We start from the raw sequence: 25,016 nt of genomic DNA on the forward strand, positions 1-25,016 counted from the left end.
CCCAGCTCATTCAGTGCAAAAAGAGGGAGTTGGGGGAGTCTGGCTTGCCCACGGCTCATGGTGACACACAGCCAGGTCTGGCTAAGCCCCGCAGATCTAACCCAGCAGAGCCCTGTGCAAAGTGAGTTGGATGGCAGTGGCTAGCTTGGCCCACCTGAGCCTCCCACGAGGCAATTCAGATGGGCCAAGCCTCAGGCAAGACAAAACGAGACAGATGAACGTGCCATGCCCAACTGAGCCATGCCCAACTGGCCAGGCACCGTGCAAAGTAAGGCAGATGGCATTGCCCAGCTCAGCCCATCCCCACCCCAGGTGGGGGAGGTGCCCAGCTAGTCCCATCAAGGTGAGGAAGACTGCACCCAGCCTGTATGAGAGTAGGGAACTGGCACTCAGCTTGCCTGAGAAAAGCAGCACCCGGCCCACTGACTAGGTAGACTGCTCCTTATTTCTTCATTCGCTCTTTTGTCAGGCAGACAGCCTCCTCTTTTAATGGGAAGATCCAGCATGAGCGGGGGGGGGGGGGGGGGTTTTCCAGAGTTTATAACTCCCAATCCACCCAATGCAAATGGTTCTTTCTCCCACCCTGGACATTTCACAGGTATATATACTCCACTTGCTTTACTAACATAAGATACTCAGAAGATGCCAGCCATAGATGTAGGCAAAACGTCAGGAGAAAATGCTACTGGAACACGGCCATACAGCTTAGAAACCCCACAACACTGCAAAGCAGTGAACAGTTTCTACATATGCTGCAATTTGTATAAAAATGACAGAATCTACGATTTTTAGTCCACTTATGCCAGGATCCTTCAAAAGGCTTTTTTTCAGAGTAGAAATCTTTTAATAAATGTGATAGAGTATCTGGTTTATTAGGAGCCCTGTGGCACAAAGAAAAACCTGATATGGGCGTGTTATGTGTACACATGTATATCTATATAAATAAATATCGGGATGGCACTGGGTTGCACCAATTTTAGAAAACAGTAGACTCACCCACAGACAAAGCACAGATGTTCATACTTAAGGACCCCCAAATATGCAGGAAAACCTGAACTTGTAAATTACCCGACACAAAAACCCAATCAGCTGATGAATAACCACGCTCCAGGAACATGGAATGGCGGGGGTCTGTTAAAGTTGAAAACTTTTACAGAATCCTTGAAAAAAAAAAGATCGGAGGGAGGGAGCGAGGGAGGTTGGTTCCAAACTTTATCCAGAAACTAACATACAGAAACCACGCTTCGTTTACAGAAGCCATCACCTAGCAATCGAGGCGCTCGGCGCTCGTCTACCAGCTGCGTGGCCATCTCTCCGAATCAGGAAGAGGCGCTCGGCGATCGATTAATTTACCTCAGCCGCTGAGAACTGGCTGGCGTCTCTTTCCCACACTAAGATGGCGGCCGTTGTTAGCGGCGAGGTTGTGTGAACCTACCAACCCCCCCTTCCGCTGCGGAGCGTAGGCGCCGCTTGAAGGGGGGAGGGGAAGTCTCTCTTGCACCTCTACACATCTCTGTCCCTCGGGGCGGAGCAGCAAGTGGAGTCCGCCTGGGTGAGAAAGCGAGCAGGGGACGGAGGGAACAGAGCGGTCAGCGGCCGTACCAGTTTAAACGCAGGCGGCGGGAAGGAGGGGTCCCACGAGGTGTCCCCAGACGTTACGGGGATGGTGCGCATGCGCTCTGGTGGAATTGTTTGGGCAGGGCGAGCCGGGTCTACCTGCAGAGGGCGCTTTTGTGCCAGGTCCAGGTGCAATAGGCAAATATGGACCCAGCTGTGCATCAGCTACAGGCAAGAAGACAGCTGGGTGCTGTTTTCTGCTGAAGCCAAAGCCTCCACCTGCTGTCATTTTCTGGCTACTGAGACTGTCACGTTTAGGGCTCTGATCCCTACAGCAAACCATCAACATGATCATCCAATAATTGCCTCCTTGCAACCCACTGGGGTTACTTCGAGGTTGCTGTTTTGTGGGTTTTATTTTTGTTACATCAGCATTGCCAAAGCAATGCTGATGTCTTTTTTCTAGTGACTTATATGGGGCCAGTATTTGGGGGAGGGTCCAGAGTTCAGTGGTACATGCAACTTTGCATGCAGAAAATCTTAGGTTCAGTCCCCAGAGTCTCCCATGAAAAGGGGTTGGTAGTAGGTGCTGTGAAAGACCTCTACTCAATAGTCCAGTGACTTGGTGTGTAGTATCTTCATGTGGTGTCTCTTTAGTTTTATTAATGTGTGATCTAATGAATGTGCCAAGGGATACCTGTTATAAAGAGAACTTGGCTGCTACACAGTGACAATGAAAGAACTTTTATGGGCTCCAGAAAAAAATTTCAAGTACATTCTCATATGTGGCACCTTCATTCATGAAGCAGCAGCACCTTGTCATAAGTGGAATGTTGGTCATTCTCTGTAATTTCTTCAAAATAAAGAGAATTACACCCTTAGATTTATACACATAAGCTCAGGAGGGTGTAATTCTGCTTAGGACTGCAAGCCAGTTTTAGATACTCAAACACAAATGCCACTGTTACTGAAGGAATAACAACAGTGGCATTTTCTGTTTCTAATCGTGTATACCTTCTAGGAAGAGAAAATCTCAGGGTTTAGAATTCCTATGGCACTGTAGGGGTTGTGAACACTAGAGTAAATACTAGTGGATTTTATATGAATTACGTTGTTTCTTTACTGCTTTTGATATCTCATTCTCCCACACACCATCAATGTTGCTAATCAGTGCTGTAGCATTTGATTCTTTCTGTGGGTTTTTCTGATGGCTTAACAGACTTACTGTACAGTCGGGGCGGGGAGCGGGCAACAAGTAGACATAGAGGCCAAGTCCTTCCCCTACAGTGCATCCTGTCACTGGTGTTCATAAACTTATTCCCTCTGAATGAGGAGTTCCTTTTAGTCACCTTGGCTAGTAGCAATTGTAGATGTATCCTTCATGAATCTTTCTGATCCCCGTCAAAGCTGTCAATGCCTGTGGCTATCACTGCATACTTTGGCAGCAAATTCCACATTTAAATCACTTGTGTAAAGAAGTATTTCCTTTTGTTCGTCCTAAATCCACTGCCCATCACCTTCACTGGATGACCTTGTGTTCTAATATTTTGGGAGAGAGAGAAGATCTATGTCCACTCTGTTTGCAGTGTGAGTAATTTTATAGGCCTTTATTATATCCCTTCCTAACTTTTTTCTAAATTAAAACATTGCAGATACTTCAGTCTTTCCTCATAAGCATGGTGCTCCAACACCTTAACCTCTTGGATGCCCTCTTCTGTACTATTTCCAACTCTGCAATGCCCTTTTTGAAATATAGTGGCAAGAACTGTACACAGTATTCCAAATGAGGCTGCAGCATATACAGGGGCATTATAACATTATCTGTTTTACTTTCAATCCCTTTTCTAATAACCCCCAGTATAGATTTTACCTTTTTCATTGCTGCACTACATTGGTTTGGCATCTTTATTGAGCCATGCACTATGACCCCAAGAACTCTTTCCCTCTCAGTCTCCGCATATACTTGATGTTGGGATTTTTTTGTTTCAGTACCTTATTTTTTTTGCTCCAGTACCTTGTACTTACCTAAATTAAACTTCATCTGAAGATTGTTGCCTGCTCATCCAATTTATGGAGATCTATTTCTATTTCACCCTTCCTAATGAAAGTCAGACTCAGGGTGGCTAACAACCATACAATTATAACACGAAAAATCTAATCGTAAAAACCTATTAATATCATATGTTTAACAAATTGATGTGATTTTATTGCTATTTTAATTGTATTTTATGCATGAAGTTTTATTTTGGTTTTATTGTTTTTTTTAATCTTTGTAAGCCACCTAGAAATGCTAGTAATAGTTGGAGTGTAAATATAATTAATTAATTAATTAATTAATTAAAACTTGAATTAACTAGGACAATCTAAAGTTTCCATTAAAATGGCATCTTATAATAAAATTCTCCTTGTATTATTTCCACTCCATTGCAGGATGCGGGTGGGGAGTCCTACTATGGATGAGCAAAAACAACAGCAGCAGCAACAGGGGACACAGCAAAAACAACAAGCTCTAGAAAGGTCCATCATAAGAGGTCAACTGTTGCTGCTGTTGACCATAGGCCTGGTGGAGCATCTCTTTCATACAGACCCTGTGGAACTAAACCAGGTTCCACAGGGCCCAGATCTCATTCATCTGAAAGTCCTTCAAGCTTGGACCAGGGCTGAAAAAGCCTGGCTGTGGTCAAGGACAGCCTGATATGCCTTAGGCCAGGGGCCACCAGTAAATTGGTTCCAGCTGAGTGCAGCAGGTTTGGGAGGTATATTGGGAGAAGCGATCCTGCAAATATGATAGTCTCAGACCGTTTGGATCTTTAAAGATCAATACCAAGACCTTGAACTTGATCTGGTGCTAGGTATGGAGCCAGTGCTGCTGGCACAACACCAGTTATTCTTTCCAGAGGGTCCCCGGAAGGACCCAGGCTGCCATATTCTGGATCAGTTGTAGTATTTAGAGCAACCTCAATAGTAGCCCTGTGTTAAATTGAGTTACAATAATGTAATCTGGAGGTGACTGTTGCATGGATAACCATGGGTAGATCAGGGCGGGACAGGTAAGGCATCAGCTGCCTGGCTTGGCGAAGAAGAAAAAACACCATCCTGGACCTTCAAAGAAAGGGAGACATCCACGACCACATCCAAACTCCTGATGGATGAAACTGATGTAAGTTGAACCCCATCAATGTTGGGAGTGAAAACCCCTGCCCTGGACCTCCTAGACCCACTGCCTTTGATGGATTTAGTTTTAGATTATTCTGCTTTAACCATTTCAGCATGGCTCCCAGGCAAATAGCCAAGATAACTGGGAAGACACTGGAAATTGATGTCATAACCAAAGAACTGTTTTTGCACATGAATTTACGACATGAATTTACCTTACTGGATAAGAGCAATATCATTCTTGGAATATATTTTCTACTAAAAATTATATGATTTCGAAGTATATGACTTTACTGAAGTTTAAACCTTATTTGTATATGAACTTGCAGAGAATTGGCAGTAAAACTAGATCTTTTTTTCCAAGAATGGGGTGTGATGCCTTGAATTTGATTAGATCTGTTTTGTTTAATGATTGTGCGCAAATTGTTTGCAGACTTTGGTACTCTGAGACACTCCAGCAAAAGTCAAATGCTTTATAATTTCCCACTGATTTTCAAAGCAGTGCACATTTTCATATTGGAATCAGTGGGATTTCAAATCCTTATCTTTGACTAGATCATGTTCTTGGTTTGCAATATTATTGTTCTGCTTTAAGTGTAAATTAATTGCTAATGGGGTAAGTGTGTGCATGGTAAGGTAGGGTTAGGATACCAAAATGCAAACTTCTGGTGGAATTTCACTTAAAAGAACCTTTAAACCACCTTTAGCTGAAAAAAATGTATCCGGGAATACATGACTCTGAGAATAAGATGCTGGTTTCTAAGTCAACCATTTTCCACAAAAAAAACCTTGTAACTAAGAATATATGTTTAAAACTAAGAACATGTACATTTGAGCAAAGCATTATGGTTTTTGTAAGTCACCTTGAGCCTGTCATGGGGAAGGGAGGGCACGTGATTCAAAGAATGAATGAATGAATAAATAATTGTGGTGAAAATTGGATCCTTGTTTTGCGGTTTCCTTTTCTTGTATTATTATCTCAAGCAATTGCTGTTTAAATTACTGAACTCAATCACACAAATTCTGTATTGTACTACTAATGTACTGCACTCATTCATGTTTTGGTAATCCTGTTCCCTACTAGATTGCTCATTCAGTGTCTCCTTGTACCTGCTGTAATGACCTACACTGTGATTATTAGATGGACTTTTTGTGTGGACTATTATGAATTTACTTTGCGTTTCAGTGGGAAAGGCAGGCTGTAAATACAGTACATTAAACACAATTACCCCTGCCAGCTATGGGAAGAGTCCGATTTGTTAGCAGTAGACGAACGTGAAGAAGTATCTCTTGTACCCAAACTAGGCAAAGCTCCATCTGTTACATCAAGGCTGCTGTCAAAGGCACAAGAGCAGGGTCAGTGGGAAGAAAGGGTGGTGATCCTAGCTATGGGATAAAAAGAGCCATGACTATGCAGAGTTGTTTCCTTTCCTAACCCAGGGTTGCCAAGTTGAAATCCAGAGAATTTCCGTGTTTCTTTTTCAGAGCTATGGTTACACCCTCTCATACACAGAATGCTGCTGTAGCCTCTTTTGCCCCATTGCACATCCCCTACCCCTACTTGCTGTGGAACAAAACAAGAGGGTTGATGACAAAGGGGTCTTTGTGTCCTCCATTGCCATTTTGGAACTCTTTGCAATTCACTTACCCTCTGCTCTGCATCAGGACTAGTTCTGCTGCATTGCTGCATGTGCCTGGTTGTCTATGCATTGTCTTCTGCCTATAAATGTATCTGGGACCAGAGGTGTTGACTTTTTTTGCTGTGTGCAAGCAGAGTTTCTAAGCTACCTTTGTTTTCTTGGTAAATCTCTCATGGTTAACAGTAGCTGCTGGATATACAATTGTGAGAATTCTTTAGCTAAGATGGAAGATTATTCCCTGTTCTCTGTAAATTGTATTAAAAATATCTCTCAATTATAATTTTATTACTGTGGTAAGTGACAACTGAAATGTGTTGATATTTTAAGTATACACACATTTTTTGTAAAATGCATTGCTGTTAGTGGGCACAAAAGATTCTTCATGACCCAGAAGCACAACTCTAATTTAGCATGTTATGGTTGCTGCTTATAAATGCCTTGAAAAGTAGAAGGCTAATTTGCTGTCCATAAAGAGGCAAATGAGATAAAAATCACTTCTGCCCAGGAGCTGAATCTGTTAAAATATTGTGAGACTCAAAATAAAAATTTAAAAAATGGTACTTGTGCTTAGTGAGAGAATGCATGTCTGTCATGCAGTTGATGTGTGTCATTTTATGAGGGAGAGTGAATTCTTCCATAGCTGAAGCTGCTCCTTTACCGGTGCTAGCATTAATTTTACTTTATTTTATGTTATTTTGGGGCAAGAATGAGGCAGGTGGAGGAAATCTTGAACATCTGAGGTGACAGAGGCTGGAAATGCTGCAGAGGCCCTGGGAAAAGGACTGCTTCTTTCAGTCTTCTCTCTTCCTCCCACTATCCTTTCCTTTCCTCCTCACCATTTCTCTACCCCAGGATAGCACTCAGTCCCAAGGGTGTGTGTGGGTATAGGATTTATTCTGTTGTTGCTACCCTCCCATTAACCTCCCTAGAGCTTGTCAGCATTGTACATCAGATGAAAGGAGGGAATCCTTAGCAGGATGGCCTGAATTCCTTGAAGGCAGGGCAAGATTTAAAAAAATTAATGGATAGATTGCATAAAACAGATGCTAAGCTGAATTTTTTCTGATTGGTCATCCAATTTTATCCTAGAATGAAATGCTACCGGTCTGTTTCAGCCCTACCACACCGCAATCCTCCTTTTCTTAATGAATGCTTAATGCCAGCTCACTTTTAAGAAGTTCCTGCAATAATACATAACCCAAAGTGAATCTCACAATGACTTGAAAGTCACATTCCCTGTGCCCTATTAAAGTATATAACACCAATTTGAAATTGCTGTAATGGCGCTTGATTACCATCTAAGAAAAAATCTTTCATCCCCTGATCTTCCACATGAAATCCGTTAAAACAAACTATCCCTGGAATTTAAAGTTTCTCTCCAAAGCTAATCACAAAACTGCGCACAGGACACACTTCCTCTTCCTCCTCCTTCCCATTTCATCTTCATTCAGTCCCTTCCTCCATCATGATTCCACTTTATGGGAGGGTTATTCTCATTCTCTGTTTCTTAGACCTTGTCCTGTAGACGGGAACGGGGAAAGGAGCCCAGACGTGGCAACACATTCCCACGCCCCTGCAGGACCGCCATGGCTTATGATGACTCCAAGAAAAAAGAAGGTAGGATTGTTTCATAATCGGAGAGGTGTTACAATGAGCATACCATCACTAACCTTGGGAGTGAGAGAGTAAGAAAGAAAGCCAGTGTCCTGCATGGATTGGGTTTCTGCAGCATTCCAGATTCCCCCACCCCCCATCAGAGATCTGAGCAAACCAGGATTGGAACTTGAGTCTCACACATAGTAATTCAAAGTGCTGAATAACTCTGTTTTGGGGCTAACCCTCAAGTGGTGCTTTCTAGTCAGCTCCATGGAGTAGGCATTTGGAATTGAATTCAGATCTTCTACGTAGCACCTCATTGATACCTATAGTCTTGAGCAGTCTTCAGTGTTTTGCTATCTCTGGGAAGAAGATAGCAGTGCAATTTTAGGCAGTTACTCCAGTCTAAGACCGCTGAAATCAATGGCCTTAGACTAGACTAGCAAATCTCTGCAAAGGTGTGCACTGTCTGTAAGAACAGGCGAGGAAAGCAGCCTTCCAGGTGGCAGTATTAATCATACTACAGTTCCCCAATGGAGGACAGAGCTGTAATTTCAGTCCTTTTGTTTGTGTGCTCGCTTCATTCCGTGCCTTGTGTTTTACCGTCAGTCAAAATTATTGTGCTGTACATTAATTAGTTTACTTTCTAACCATTCTGTTTCTCCCTTTAGATTGTTTAGAGAGCGACCAGACTGATGGTGTGGGGTTGGTAGCTGGGAGAACACAGCGAGAGAAGAAACGCTCCTACAAGGACCTGCTTCGAGAAGAGGAGGAGCTAGCTGCTCAGGTCAGGAAGAATTCAAGGAAGAAGCTGAAGGTGACACGGAACAGGAGAAAGTTGCCTTCTTTAAAAAAAGGCAACAGTGTCATCTGGAATGCATTGTGCAACATTCAGAAAATGTGTGCCTTACGTAGTGCTTCTTCTTATATGCGTGCATTAAAAATAGTATTATTAATAGAAAAAGCAAATACAGGTTAGGTTTAGTTGTGATCATTATAAGTGGAGGGATCCCCTCATGCCATAGGGTAAAAAAGAGCAAATAGAATGAACTGGAACAGTGTGGCTGAATCGGTTCAAGAGTGTTCCTGTCCAGCATTCTCTCTCCAAGTATGACAGCCTAATGCCTCTGGTGGCCTGTAAACAAGACACTATGGAAATCCCCGCCTCCTACAATTTTTAATACCTGTTTTGGCAGCTTAGGAATTTATTACCAGTTAGAGGTTTCATTTAGCTGTCATGGCTTATAGATGTGTCCTTTTAATCTTCTTTTAAAGTCATTTAAACTACTTGGCAGCCACTGTACTTTACCTAGGATATTGTTGTGAGACCAAGAAGAGAATAGGACTCCATAGAACATGGTTGCACAAATCTTGCTATTTCAGCATTGTGAGAAGGTAGTGACCTTTTGAATTTAGCAAAACCATCTTCCCCTTCTGTTGATTCAGAAGGAGGAGATGGATATGATCTTCTATCTCCTGTTCAGCTCTCAGAAGTCTTGTGTGCTGAGCTCGAATTGCAAAGGTGACAAAAACTCCCACAAATAAGATATTGAATGGTCATTTTGGAAGTATATTTTTATGACTATATACAAAATCCTTGGGGTGTCAGCAGAATCCAAACTGATAACATTGTCTCTCTAATGCTGCAGATAACCTGAAAATCATCTCAGAAGTGTCACCTACCTCATTCGCTCCTTTGGGATGTTTCACTTTAAGCTTTTCTGCAAAACATTCCCCTTTGAGCTGAAATTTCTGCTATCATTCCTGATGGGATTGTTGTTGTTTTCTTCTGTTAGGAAATGTTATTTCCTGCTGCCGGGCCGGGCGGGGTGAGCCTCTTCTGTCCTTCAATAGTATATTCTCCATAGTTTATCAACAGGCCATTTCCAGTTTTGGATGACAGAAGTGCTATGTTCTGGAGAGTGTGTTTATTGTGTAGTTCAGAATATTCTCTGTCAGAAGTAAGCCTTCCTTCATTGCTTTTTTCTTTTTAATCTATTGGGTGTGGCAGGAGAGTGACCTCTTTTTACTGGGGACAGAGTCTCACAAGAAGAGGAAGCACTCCTCCAATGAGCACTATTACAGAGGTAAGGGTGGAAAATTGTTGCAAAGGGCACAAGGAAGGAGTATATAGCACACTGGAAGTTGTCTTGTACTATCAGACTATTGGTTCAACTAGATCACTAATCTTCTACTCAGAGTGGTAGCAGCTGTCCAGGTTTTCAGGCAAACAAAGGTCTTTCCAGCTCTTGAGATCCTTTAGATGGAGATGCCAGGGACAAAATGTAAGACCTTCTAATTGCAAAGTATGTTTGACTGAGACATGTTAGTTCCCTAAATAAAGAGAGAGTGTTCTACAAATTTTGACTGTTCTTTTACGGCGCAATGTGCATAGTACCTTAGAAGAACTAAAGTAAAAGAGCAGTGTTTTGAAAAAAGAATCTTGGGGTAAGAGAGGAAAAGAACAGATCCATTCTTAGAAAAAAATTAATTTGTTTTGTTGAGTTTTATTTCCAGTGCAAAAGAGGATACAGTTTAGCTGTTGATCAGTTTGGATGCTTATTCAGTTGTCTTCTGACCATTCAATTGCCCAGTGGAATATAAATCAACTTACAAATGTGGAGCTCTTTTTCTGACATTAAATGAATTATTACAGAACTTATAAGTCATTATTTTAAAAAGCCATATTTTGTATTTCCCTGCACAGAGGGTTCTAGATGGATTATAAAAGTGAACTTGCATGTGTATCTTACAGTTAAAACCTTAAGCCACAGTACAATATTATTCTCAATAAATAGCATCCCACAAATAAATCCATATAGGCAGCAGTAAAATCAAATACTGCAATTGGCCAAAAGCCCTTCAGAATCATATAGTCTTACATACCCCCTGGAATGTGAATACAGTGGGGATCGACATCTCCTTCACTGGAATCTAGAGGTGGCCAAAAATAATTATCGGTATTTTCCGGGTTTGAGTTTAATAAACCTGGAATTTTTCAAAAAAAACCCCAAAAAGCCAATATTTCATATCAACTTATCAGGTTTTCAAAATATTTTCAAGTTACTAAACCCGAACCATTCACCTGCCTCCACCTGAGATCCATTTGGAGTTCAGAGGCAGAATTGAATGCTGGACCTGGCCAGGCTGACCCCAGTGGCAAACTGCAAGCTCAGCCTGGCCAGGTCAAGTTCTGTACTGCTGGCTCTACCTCTGAAGCTCTGACTCCAAAGTCACATGAACTTTGGAGGTGGAGGCAACAGAATAAAGCTGCACCTGACCAGCTGAGTGCACAGTGCAGTGCTGGGTTTGGCCTGGCAGGATCCAGCTTTAAACTGTGGGCTTGGAGTTCAGGGCCAGGGAACACTGATAATGCTGACCTAGCCAGGCTGAGTTTGTTTGACTGCTGGGCTCGGCCTCACCAGGTCTAGTGTTCAATTACTGGCAGCAGGCAAGGGAGAGTGCATTTACTGAATGCCCTCTCCTATTGACATCCCATTTCCTGGAGCAGTTCTTCACAGACTGGACCTCTCGGGAGGAGGGAGGGACACAGATTGAAGCTGGCAGGAGGAGCCATGCTCTTGTATAGGCTAATATTGAAAGATATGCTTCTATAGATATGTGATCCCATGAAGGACTTTGAAAGTCAAAGGCAGCACATTAAATTGAACCTGGAAACAAATCGGCAGCCAATGTAACCATTCTAAAACAGGCATAATGCAGTGGAAATCATTTGTTTTGCTCTGAAGTTTGGTTGCTTTGTAATGAACTGTTTTCAGGTTGTCTTCAAGAACAGGCCCTCGTTAAGCATATTAAAGTGTTTCCATCAATCATTCTCCTTTGGATGTTTCAGATCTTTCTCCTTTTGATTTATCCCTGCCTTTGGAGCCCACTTCAAAGAAGAGGAAAAAAATAGTCTCTAGTCCACCTTCTGCTGATACTGCCATGGATCTGCTTAAGGCCATCACCTCACCTTTGGCCGCAGGCTCGAAGTCTTCTAAAAGGACATCTGAAAAATCATCCCATTCTTCACTCCCTGCCTCTGGACATTCAGAGGCCAAGAGAGAGCATCACAAAAAAAAGCCTAGTGGGAGCAGTAGTGACCTGCCCTTGGATGATGGTACTTCACACAAGTCCAAAAAGGTGAAACCCCCTTATGTTAACACTGAAACACTGACCTTGCGTGAACCTGATGGCTTAAAGATGAAACTCATCCTTTCACCAAAGGAGAAGGGGGTGAACCCAGTGGAAGAGCCCTTTCCACACTCACCACCGCCACCAACAAAAAAATCATCTAAAAAATCATCTCGGGATGAGCATGGGTCATTCCTCCCAAGTCATGATATGCAGAGCTTTCTGAAACCATCCCGAAAGAAGCACAAACCTCTGGCAGACCCACATCCCCCTCCAGTTGTGGAGAGCTTTGGCCCAGACACTCCCCTTTTCACAGAAGGCCACAGTAATGAGTTTGATCTTCTAGGCCTGGAGCCACAACTGGAATCGGGCTCATCCTCTGGAGGTGAGCTGGAAGCTGGTGAGCTGGTGATTGATGATTCGTACCGTGAGATAAAGAAGAAGAAGAAATCAAAGAAGAGTAAAAAAAAGAAAGACAAGGAGAAGGAGAAGCACAGGGAAAAGAAGCACTCCAAGTCTAAGAAGAGCTCTGGGCTGTCTTCTTCCCTAGTGGCAACGCCACTGCCCGTAGCCTCGCCCCTGCCAGTTTCTCCAGCCAGCCCACAGTTTGCTGTTCCCGCTCTGCCTCCACCTCCACCTCCTCTACCCCCACCTCCACCTCCTGTTTTTCACACAGACAGCCAGAGTGAGAAGAAAAAGAAAAAGGAAGAAAAAGAAAAGGCAGAGAAATCAGAAAAAGAAAAGGTAAAAATCAACCACTGAGCAAACTGGTACATACTTACAATGAGTATGTAAACTTAATTGTTTTTTTAGGAGGCTAGCCCATTCTTTTAAAGTCCCAGGCCTATAATTGGAATTGACTTTTTTACTTCAAGAAATTTCAATGGTAAAAATAAATGTTTTGCTGCTGCTTTATTTAAAAAAAAAACCCTTTTCAAAATGTGAATGCAATACCAGTCCAGTCCAGAACCTTTATTAGGCATATAATCAAGAAAATGTCAAACATTTCCAGAGAATGCAATACTTAAATTCAACTTGCAGAGAATCAATAATGTCTCCAACTTCTCCATGCTGGACAAGTACTATGTTTTCTCTGAAAGGCTTCTTAGACTGAGCCAACATTAGCTTTTGATACAAGCCACTATCTAACACACTCCATCTAGAAAAGGACTGCAGAAGCAAACCTCTAACAACCTTTGAAGGGAGACACTAGGAAAAAAAATCTCCAGGTGTTTTTAAAGGAGCGACAGTATTTTAAAATATATTCATCAGTGTAATTGTTTTTCTTTCCTCCTTTGCACTTAGCCAAAGAAGAAGAATATGTCTGCCTACCAAGTGTTCTGTAAGGAATATCGAGTGAACATTGTTGCTGAACATCCAGGAATAGGTAATAATAGAATAATTCTGTAAGGACATGTTCTACTTCCATTTTACGGTCTTTAAGCACCTGGGATGCATTTGTGCAGGGGGTGAAACACTTGGTGGAAGCCTGTTTAAATATTTAATGACCCAATCTGTATGAAGGCAGCAGGACCCTACGCCGGCGGATTTGTCCTCTCTGGGGCACTTACCCCAGTGGAGGGGCAAATCCACTAGTAGGAGGCCACTGTGGCCTTTAAGGCTGAAAAATGCTCCCTCGGCTTATACACGAGTCACTGCTTACCAGCCGGCTCTTCAAGCCTCTCCCGAGGCTGGGGGCGTGGCCAGGACGACCTCCCTGCGGCTACACAAGTCAGTAGAACATCATTGTAGCTTCAGTTACCAAACTCATGGGTCCCTTACATTCCCATTTCTTGTAATTAACATTTCTGTGATGCACAGACCACTCCAGATAGTTGGGCACCTCATTCACTTAAAATGGGCATTGTGTGTGTACAAAGTATATTCAGCCTGCATTCTGCAAACATTGCTAGATTCCTGCCTCCCAGTGGAACTGCTTTCCCTTATATGAAATTTTAAATAGTATGTGAACAGGGAAAAATATATATATAGCCATGGCTATTAAAATTTGAGAGGGTTTTTAACTAATTCCTAACACCCTTATGAAAACTAGCTCTATTTAAATCTCAACTACGAACTGTATCAAAATGGCTCAACAGAAACCTGCCAGGAGGAGCACAACAATATTACTCACATTTATTTATTTTATTTATTTTTTCAATTTATATACCGCCCGATCCCCGGAAGTTCTGCAGAGAACCAGCCAAGATAAGTTTAACGGAGGGGTGTGTGTGTGTTAAAATTTAAAGCCCAGTTGACAGCAACACAAATACACTTTAATTTTTAAAAAATTTCCTCTGTTTCCTTACATATGCTGTGGGAAAGCGGAAAAGCTGAAATTTTTCGACTTTTCAGATTTTAACTGAATTCAGATAGCCAGGATTTTTCAGCTGAGCCCACAAAAGCTGTTTTGGTACAGCATATCTGAATGCATCCCCCTAGTTCCTTCTACATATATAAGTTTTTCACCAGTGCAAATATTTTATTTCTAAGTTATTGTGTAGTTTAAATGATTATTTTTAGTAATAGACCAGGATATAAATGCGCATAGGCCAAAATCCTCATGAAAGTTGTAAAAAAAATTTTTTTTTGTTCTTAATCTTTTACCTTCTCTAATTTTCTGCTAGATTTCGGAGAGCTAAGCAAAAAGCTGGCAGAAGTTTGGAAACAGCTGCCGGAGAAGGATAAGCTGGTAAATATGAGATGTTTCCATTAAAATTATATCTGTCATGATATGTCCTGGTATGTTGCCACCATGGCATTCACATTTATTAACTCTTCATTCTCCTCCCCACTGAGATTGTGTATTTCTCTCTTGTGTTTATGTATGTGTGATTATGTAATGTTTGCCATCAGCTCATGAAAATTACATAGTTTATTTGGGTGCTGTGTGGTTTCCGGGCTGTATGGCCGTGTTCTAGCAGCATTCTCTCCTGACATTTCGCCTGCATCTGTGGCTGGCATCTTCAGAGGATCTGATGTTGGGAAAGCAAGTGGAGTATATATACCTGTTGGAGTGTCCAGGGTGGGTGAAGAAACATTGTCTGTGAGTAACAAAGAAGGCAACCAGGTCAATAGTTGAGGGCATCTGAATAGAAGTATGAGTAACAATGAAGTCTATAGCATGGGAGTAACAATGAAGATAGCAAGGTCACTGGTGGGAGCATCTGAATAGAAGTATCCTGGCCTTTGTTTCCTTTGTCTATAGTCATCCTATGTTTGTGTGGAGCTGGTTAGACACTGTCTTGACTCTAGTATTTTTCAACACTGGCACTATAAAAACTTTGGTAGATCGCGCAAACAGAATCTGTGAACCCCACCTCCTTCAAGATGAATTGAATCACCTAAACAGGGCTCTACAGGCTAATGGTTACTCTAATACAGACATCAGAAGAGCTGCAAGACCAAGAACAAGCCACATGAACAAAGATAAAGAGCCAGCTAGAGGGAAAGTGTTCTTACCATACATCAAGGGAACCACTGACCACATAGGAAAACTGATGAAGAAGCATAACCTACAAACAATCTACAGACCCACTAAGAAAATTCAACAGATGCTACGTTCAGCAAAGGATAAGAGGGATCCTCTAGCTACGGCAGGAGTCTACCACATACCATGCAGCTTTGGACAAATCTACATAGGAACCACCAAACGCAGCGCGCAGACACATATCAAAGAACATGAAAAGCACTGCAGACTATTTCAGCCAGAAAAATCAGCAATAGCAGAACACATGATAAACCAACCTGGTCATAGAATATTATTTGAAAAAACAGACATTCTGGACCACTCTGAAAGCCACTATGTCAGACTACACAGAGAAGCCATTGAAATCCATAAGCACATGGACAATTTTAACAGAAAGGAAGAAACTATGAAAATGGACAGAACTTGGCTGCCAGTGTTGAAAAATACTAGAGTCAAGACAGTGTCTAACCAGGTCCACACAAACATAGGATGACTATAGACAAAGGAAACAAAGGCCAGGATACTTCTATTCAGATGCCCTCAACTATTGACCTGGTTGTCTTCTTTGTTACTCACAGACAATGTTTCTTCACCCACCCTGGACACTCCAACAGGTATATATACTCCACTTGCTTTCCCAACATCAGATCCTCTGAAGATGCCAGCCACAGATGCAGGCAAAACGTCAGGAGAGAATGCTGCTAGAACACGGCCATACAGCCCAGAAACCACACAGCACCCAAGTGATTCCGGCCGTGAAAGCCTTTGACAATACATAGTTTATCTTCCTCACCTGTGAATTTTGGGGCAACTGATAGGATATTGTTAAACATGTTTTGTTTTCTCTATTCTTTTCAGGTTTGGAAGCAGAAGGCTCAGTATTTGCAACACAAGCAGAATAAAGCAGAAGCTACAACAGTGAAGAGGAAAGCAACCTCATCAGAGGGTGCCCCTAAACTAAAAGGTAGCATCTAAGCCTATTTCCACACAGGATTTTTTTATCCACATGGAACAGAGCATGCCCCCAAATTTGTTTTGGAGTTTCCAGATGGTATCATGTTCATTCGAAGCACAGCTATTGGGGTTCATGGGCTTTTCTCATTTGGTTCAAAGGGAAAACCTCCTTTGATACCATTCAGAAGAGGAAATGCGGGGTGACTGCATGTAGAAATGTCCATGTGGACACGCTACCTTCAGTCAATCTAAGAAGGGGCAGAGTTAAGCTGTGGTTTGAAAATTGCAGTTTTAAAATAGTTCAAAGAAGGGTGTAGAAGGAAAAGTGAAGTTTAACTGTGCTTTTTGAGGCAGAACTTAGCTCTGCATTTCCCCCGTTTCTCCTTTTAAAATCCTGTTAGGCCTTTTAACCTGTCCCCAGTAGAGCCATTCTAAATCTTCATCTGTGACTCAGCTAGGAGGGGGCTTGACATGGCACAAGATGGAAACAGAAGTGAGGGGCACTGTGATGGAGCAAGTAGACACAATATTCATTTAGCACTGCTTCTGCAACAGGCACATCTTTTTGCACCACGTAGAACTAGCTCAATTCAACTGATCCTTATCTTTTGTCTAGCTACAATCAGAAATTGGAGAGGGCTGTTTTCTCCTAAGACATTTCATGACCTGTTGTAGTATGTTAATAAGCTTTCTTTTTAATGATTGTAAAGCCTTTGACTCAATCTGTAACATCCATGTCTTGTTTCAAAGCCTGGAAAACATGGATTGCAGGGTTCACTTTGGTATAGGTTGCACACATGGTAAGATCTCCAAAGTTCCCCCTCCATGTTAAGCTGCCTGAGAGTAAGACTAGTAACCCAGGCATTTTAGTTGGGAGAGCACTGGTCACCTCCTTTACTGAACATTAGAAAATTCTTCAGATATATAGTGTGTAATCTGCTCATATATTTCATTTATATCTGCTCACATATTTCATTTACATCCTATCTTTCTTCTTTTATGGAACTTGCAGCGTCTCTATCAGGCATGCTATCACCTCATAAGAAGTCTCCATCTAGCACTGTAGTCTTACCTTCATCACCCGTCAAAGTTCCTGAAACAGATCCTATTGACGTTGCTGCACATCTACAGTTGCTGGGCGAATCCCTAAGCCTTATTGGTCACAGGCTACAGGAAACTGAAGTAGGTGCTGTTTGAGCTTTCATTGACTAATTGTACTATTTTATTTATCACAGCACAAGCTTTGTCCCCATCAGGAACCATAAGGAAAAAGGGGGGGGGGGATGGGGACATCCCCATCTCCCTTTCTATGATAGCATAAATTTATCAGCTGTTAATCTCTTAATTGTTTCTGCCCAGCTGATTTCCATTCTCCTCTCTATTTTCCTGTTAAACAAAAAACAAACAATCCCTCTGACAGTTGCTGTGGGGGTCTTTTTAAGGACATCTTTTCAGCATACCTAGGGTTCTTTTACTGCCTTTAGGAAAGAAGCTCAACTGTGAAGGTTGCTATTAGGCAGAACAAGTCAAGGACTTATAAGGAACTGCTGTACGGAATAAGTTAGGTGAAATTCTCCCCAAACCTCAACCTCTCTAACCAAGTTACTGTCAGCCCCTCCCAGTTAACTGTTTGCAGCATACCAAGGGCCACATACACTCCTCATTGCACCATTTATGGGGAACTGTTCCCTTATTTTAAAACTTCATTTTTGTACATGCTCAGGAACCCCTTGAGTATACAGAAACATTACCTTTGTCTGTGGGTGGGCACCATTTTCTGCTTTCACAGTAGGCCTTCAGTTATGCTGTTGATGACAAGAAGGAAAAGTTGAGGTGTGCAAAGGAATAAACATTGACATTTCCCTCCCCCAATAACTCTTAAGGACTTAAATATGCCAGCTTTTCATCCCCCTTATCTCTCTGCTTTTGTTTTCTTTGACTGGCACTCAACATATCTTGCTCATGAAATGTTTGTACAAAATAAGAGTTTTCAATCCTTTGAGGAAGCCACTTAGAGAATATGTGTTTCACTAATCTTTCATTCACTTTGCATGCTTCCTAGGGTATGGTAGCTGTATCAGGAAGCCTGTCAGTGCTCCTGGATTCAATTATCTGCGCCCTGGGCCCTTTAACATGCCTGACTTCCCAGCTGCCTGAGCTCAATGGCTGTCCCAAACATGTTTTGGTGAGTTGTGTGCAATGATATGGATATTCCGTGGGAGGGGGGGGGATGAATTGGAAAGTCCTAAATTGATGCCAGCTGTGAACTAGCAGGTTTTGAAGTCAACAGAATTTACAATGTATTTATTTGCTTCATTTATAGCCATCTTTCAACAGCATGAGTCCCAATAACAGCAAATACTTGAACTTATTATTAGATTTGGGGGGAAAATCAAGTGAGGTTTAACTTTATATTCAAGCAAATGCAAACCTTCATGTGGAAAATTGTTCTACTGGAGTATTACTTGTAAAAATTAAAGACAGTATCATACAGTTCTCTTACATTGTCTAAAGGAGTTTGTAAGCCTTTTGAGTCTCCCTACAGGAGATAAAGGAGGAGGGTTATAAATCCAAACTCTTCTTCAATTTATGGACAAAGACACTTGAAACTGTTGAGACCTAACAGGGCAATCGCTAAGCAAAGTTCCTCCTTTCTTAGTCCACTGAAGCCAGTGGGTTTAGACGGGTGCAGCTTTGCTTTGGGATTGTACAATAATGCGAGTGCTCCCAGGGAACTGCACAGGATGTGCTGGGGCTGTCGCTGTTTACTAATTTGCTCCTGCAGAATTTAACTCTTTCTCACCTAAGTCACTGGTGAAACCTCAGTTTTTCTACCGCACTTGCATTACTTGCTAGTTTCATATCAAATTATTGATGACTGTATCTCTCCATTGTCATGCCTTCAGCCAACTGTGGAGAACAGATTAGAAGGCTTCTAGAAGCTTTAGAGCAGTGGTTCTCAACCTTCCTAACCATCAGTGTTCTCCATCTGTAAAATGGACAAATGTTAGGGTTGGGGGTCACCACAACATGAGGAACTGTATTAAAGGCAGCACTTGAAACAAATTAACATCAACAAAATCAACATCTGTCAACTTCAAAAAGCCGCACTGCTGGGCTCCGCAAACATCCTTCGTCAATACGTCACAACATCCTAGGCCCCTGGCTGGGGCTCAATGGTGATGTAGACCAACACCGACAGTGATACCTGGCTGCCGTGTATTTTGTTGTTGTTGTTGTTTTATTATTATTATTATTATTATTATTATTATTATTATTATTATTTCCATTTTAGAATTTTTTTGTCTCATCCCTGTCAGACTTAATGCTTTTGATGTTCAGGGATGCATTTGCCCCTATGGGATCACTAATATGGGATCACTGAGAAATGCCTCTGCCATGTAATGCGCCGTCTCACCATCCTTCAAAGTCGGCTTCCTTCAAAGTCAGCTTCCTTCAGTGTTGAGATTTGAGGAAACTGCAGCTACCTCACCATGTCTACAACCTGATCCCAAAGACAGTCTCCTTTCTGTCCCATTCAGCAGCAGCCCACCGGCAGATTTGGCCTCTTCCCTGGATGGGGCTGTAGGTTGTTTTTTGAAGGAGCAAACAGAAGCCGGGTGAATCCCATATAGTATTAATTTAGCAATATTGAGGGGAGGGGTGAGTGAGAAAAAAAGGGTGATAGAAAGCTATAGCATGGCACTGTCCTTCAGCTGTTATATATGGACAGCATAGCATGGTTTTGTTGTTCAAAGGGGACTTGTACCTACCTGGCCATTGTGGTCATCCTCTGAAGTCTCCTTCTTTGGAGGTTTTTAAACAGAGGCTGGATGATCATATGTCAGGAGTGCTTTGATTGTGTGTTCCTGCCTTGCAGGGGGTTGGACTTGATGGCCCTTGGGGTCTCTTCCAACTCTATGATTCTGTGCTTTGGTTGACTCTTCTTTCTTACTTTAGGCAGGTGCCACCACAAGAGAGGGTCTTCTCAGTTGTGGTACCAAAATTATGGAACCCCCTCCCCAGGCATATTCATCTGTCCCTTTCTATCTCTTGTCCCCTACAGTGTTTGCAGACTTGTTTGTTTCATTTGGCAATCCATCCTCCCTGTCCTATGTTTTAACTGCTATTCTTGTGCTTTTATGATTTTTACATATGTACTTAATTACAGCAAATTACAGCTTCAGTTGTGTAAAAAGACCATTGATATGTCCCAGTCTGCTTGTCCCTGTAATACTTTTTGAAAGATTAAAGGATCTTAAGCTGCAGTTTCTACTTGTTATCAGCAGGTGGCCGTGCTACTCAGAGATTTTCTTCATCCCTTGCTGTGTTAGCATTAATGTCTTTGCCTTATTTGTCATTCTGTTCTTTCTGGGATCTATACAAGGCAGTGTACATTTTTTAAAATTAAAACCCAGTGTTTTAGATTAAAAATATACTACAAACCAGTAAATGGGTTGGATCCAGCAATCCATAAGCAAAAACTGGTGGTGCAAGCCATAGCCCTTGCATCAGTGGATCAACAGATCTGTCCCAGTGTATGTTATTACAGATTGTATTTCCCTCCAATCATCTGTTCTACCCAAAGTCTGTTTGTTTTATAAGCTAATGGGTTAAATCAGTGTGTCATTTTTCTCTTTCCAGTCAAACACATTGGACAACATTGCCTATATAATGCCTGGACTCTGACAGAAACAGGATCCCGGGACTTGATCCACTACCGTGTAACTAGTGTGTGTGTGTGTGTGTGTTGTGTGTGTGTGTGCGTGCGCGCGCACGCATTGCGCTGGCATTGTTCAAGGTGGGAGGGTGGTCAAACATGTAAAGTTTGTGTCTGTAATTCAAAAACAGAACTGTTAGCCGTTTCACTTGATTTTATGAACAGCAGTGAAGTTTAATTAGAGAAAATCCATGTTTTCTCCTGTCTGAATGCTTGTATATAATCTAGAGTTAGGAAGTCTTTTGATACATAGATGTAATTTGGAAGTTATAAATAAATGAAATGGATTTTACTTGGAAACGATGAGCTAAACAAGTTTTACAGATGAAACACTACTCTTTTTAGGAATAAACGTTCTACTTCTCTGAGGGAAATCAATGTGATGGAGCAAGGGGTTGTTTGAAGAGCTGACTGGCTTCTTGTTATTGCTGAGGAAGAAGACTATTCTTTTTCCTGAGGGCATGGGCTGGCACCAGTAAACCTCAGCTTCCCTATTAAACTTCCCAGGTATTTAGGGAGAGAATTCTAAAATAGATGTACTCAAATTCGTTGGAGAAGGTAGGGGTCCATGATGTATGTAAGTAGCAGACCTTGGTGGAAACATACATTGCTTGTTCTCCGATTGTGTCTACTCTGCTGACTTCAGTATTTAGAAACACTTATCACCAGCAATAAATGGATGCTGCTCTCTTCTCATGGTGCTGCCATTCGTATTTTAGAGGCAGTGATCAAGATGAAATGAAAGAGCTTATTGCTGATAGGTACTGAGTGAATAGATCCAGGGGGTTCAGTGTTCAGAGTGCCTGATCCTCTTTGGGGTAGCACTTCATTTGCACTCACAATCCTAAGTGTTGCATTCTTATCATGTGTATTTGCATTTTCATATATTGTATGTGGTAGATTAATTTATATTGTATATTTCTGTATATAACTGTAATTTAAAAACAAAAGAAAACCCTTTCATTCCACCAATAGCATATGGAAAACATGTGCTTGCTGTTATCATCTAAATGCTCCACAGGATCAGGCCTGAGAAGAAAAAGTAGCAATGGGATATATATGATTAGTGGAAATGAAGTCATAAAATTAAGTCATAAAAACCTTATGTTCTGCCCTGGTCCCCTTTATTGCTTGTGATGTGGAGTTCTGGTAATGGCAAAAAAGTGAATGCTTTTGCTTCCAGGCCCTATTAGTAGACTGTCAGGTTGACTGACTAGATTCAAATAAACATTTAAATAAAACTGTTTCCATGCTGTGTGGTAGCATTTGGATAAGGTCTCCCTTTCTTGTTTTTCCCCTCAGTGAGCCCAATGAGGATAATCGGTGCTATTCTAAAAAATTACATTTTTTGTGCTGATGGCCGATGTCTTGGTTTTCACGTAGTTTATTCAGAGCTCAATATTTATCTGAACAGCATCTCCGGCAGTATTTAAGAGGGGAAAGAAATCATGGTGCAGCTCCTTGAACTCCTTGAACTGTCTCAACTGCTTTCTTTCTACAGACACATGATACCTGGTCTTAAGGTTTCAGATTTTTAATTATGGAGAGCAGTGTTGGTTCTCCGTGCATAAAGATATAGATCTCAGATTAAACAGTACAATCTGCTTTAGTTGTGTCATTTGCACTATGGCAGACTTGAAGTTTTTAAAACAAAAATACCTATTCATATACTCTTATTTAAAATTTGTACATATTTGTATAATCTCTATCCTGTGATATTTGTTACTGGAGATCTTTAGACTGAGACTCTAGCAAATTTTTTTTACATTTGTTGTTTCTTGCCACTTAGTGAAAATTGTATTGTATAGACATTTTACTAATGTATATAAACTTTTCAAGAACTTGAAGCTTGTGTCTCTATTCATTTCAGATTTGAGTTGTGCTTTTTGCCTTAGCATATCATTGGTCTTGTAAACTACCTCAGTCATAGAGTTGTTGTGTATTTGTCTCCTCAGCTACAGAGTTTTCTGTTACATTCTTGCATGCCTTATCAAGAGCTCAACATGCGATAGTGCATAGCCATCCTCTATTTTTATTCTTTTCACCACAGATTTGTCCATTGTAAACCAGGAACAACTGCTGTGAAAATCCATTGATCGTAACTGGCTATTTGTGGAATTTCTGCTGCACTGTATTGACTTGGAGGTTAGCAAGTAGCAATTCCTGGTGAACTGGGGCCAGAACTGTTTAATCACAGTGGTTCAATCACATTCTTGCCGCCTTTTCACCCAATCAGTGTCCACAAGGCAGCAATCATTAATAATCTGTGGATAGGCTTAAATCACCTTTAAACTGAGAATCATATATTGATATACCTATGAGGGGACTGTCAAGTTGGGGGTTTTGTGTTTAGCAACCTAATTTGAATCTGGAAGCTTGATTTTGGGATGAACTAAAACAGAAAAAGAATGCCCACTGGGAAAAGTGGAAGACGCTTGAAGGCCCATTGGATATAATGGGGGGCAAGAATTTATTTGAATGGGTTCCATTGAAACACGTTACAGCATCCAAAAGTTGCAAGAAAATGTGAAACATATTATCAGAAACCTGCTGTATGTCTATAATGACAATCCCTGGGATCAAATAGATTGCTTTGGGACTGGAATGACAGCCCTGAGAGCACAGTGGGCTAGATTTCAGTTTAGTAGCCTCTTAAAGGCCAACAAGATTTTTGCAGTATAAACTTTCAAGAGTCAAAACTCCTTTCATCAGAGTGGAGGGATGGTCCCTGGAACTGGAATGATGGACCCTGGGCCTGGAATGATAGTCCCAGGAAGCAGATAAACTGTGCTGTGACTCAAATGATCGTGCCCAGGGTGGAATAGACCCTGACACTGGTATCAAGAGCTCTAGAAGTGAAATGACAGCCCCTCACCAGCAGAATGGTTGTCTCTGGGATCACATAAACCGCTCTGAGGCAGGAATGACAGCCTCCCAGAGTGGAATGATGGTTCGTGAGAGAAGCATAACTGTCCTGGGCCTGGCTTGTCACTTATTTAAAGCACTGTCACACTGCCTTTTCACACTATCAAGGTCCCCAAGACAGCAAACGTAATTAAACATCTGAACAATTAAAAACATTTATAATTGTAAAATAATTCAACGAAAGCATACCATCAAACCATTCCAGAACCAGAAAGAAGGGCCAATAACCACCACTGGGGATATAAAACAAAATGTTTTCTCCTGCTAGTGCTATTATGAGTCATGACTTGCCAGAACTAAAGGAAATGCCAGGCTTCGCTCTAGCAAAATGTAAACCCTTCTACGCCAGTTAAACTGTCCTTTTGCCATATACGGGGCAGCCAGTCGGAAAGCTTATCTCCCCAAGCCGCTGAACTTGCTTCCCTTTGTCATCTTGGCTAGTAAGAAAGGCATGCGCAAAAAAAAAAACATCAAGAGGACTCCTGCACAAGAAGTGGTGCAGAAAATTGGGTGAGCACCACAGATCGTGGCAGGACAAGGCGTGTCAAAGAGAATTTAACAGCAGAGCGGAGGCAGATACACCCACCCACCGACTGGCGTGCCCGGGGTTTCTGGGGAGCGTGCACCAGCCACGCTCACTTTTGTGGCGGGGCAGCCACGTGTTCGTTCCGCTGTGACAGCAGCCTTTCAGTGCCATTAGTCAACAGGCCACAGGAGGCGCCAATGAGCAGAGCGGCGGGGAGAGAGACGGGCTATTGTAACCCTTTTGCCTCCACCTGTAGCGCTATAGCACCGCCCTTTAAATTCGGTTTAGAACGAGCCGAAGGCTGACGTCACGGACGGGAGGGGGAGGCCCGGAGACACG

General features: G+C 41.9%; 1 protein-coding gene across 5 annotated transcripts; it reads left to right on the forward strand.

Moving 5' to 3' along the window:
- The first annotated feature begins 1,412 nt into the window (after positions 1-1,412).
- On the forward strand, positions 1,413-23,073 carry HMGXB4 (HMG-box containing 4). Of its 5 annotated transcripts, none has more exons than XM_048500673.1 (11): positions 1,413-1,552; positions 7,865-7,970; positions 8,621-8,766; positions 9,961-10,036; positions 11,803-12,827; positions 13,389-13,470; positions 14,711-14,775; positions 16,411-16,516; positions 17,519-17,688; positions 18,569-18,691; positions 21,151-23,073. In XM_048500673.1, the coding sequence occupies exons 2-11, from the start codon at positions 7,940-7,942 to the stop codon at positions 21,193-21,195; spliced, it is 1,869 nt and encodes a 622-aa protein (XP_048356630.1). In that variant the 5' UTR covers positions 1,413-1,552; positions 7,865-7,939; the 3' UTR covers positions 21,196-23,073. The 5 variants fall into 5 exon arrangements, with proteins under 5 accessions (XP_048356630.1, XP_048356633.1, XP_048356635.1 ...); XM_048500676.1 differs by having other exon boundaries at positions 8,621-8,736; XM_048500675.1 differs by having other exon boundaries at positions 1,522-1,552; positions 7,879-7,970.
- Positions 23,074-25,016: the final 1,943 nt, after the last annotated feature.

This window comes from Sphaerodactylus townsendi, linkage group LG06 (assembly GCF_021028975.2).
Source record: "Sphaerodactylus townsendi isolate TG3544 linkage group LG06, MPM_Stown_v2.3, whole genome shotgun sequence".
NCBI lineage: Eukaryota > Metazoa > Chordata > Lepidosauria > Squamata > Sphaerodactylidae > Sphaerodactylus > Sphaerodactylus townsendi.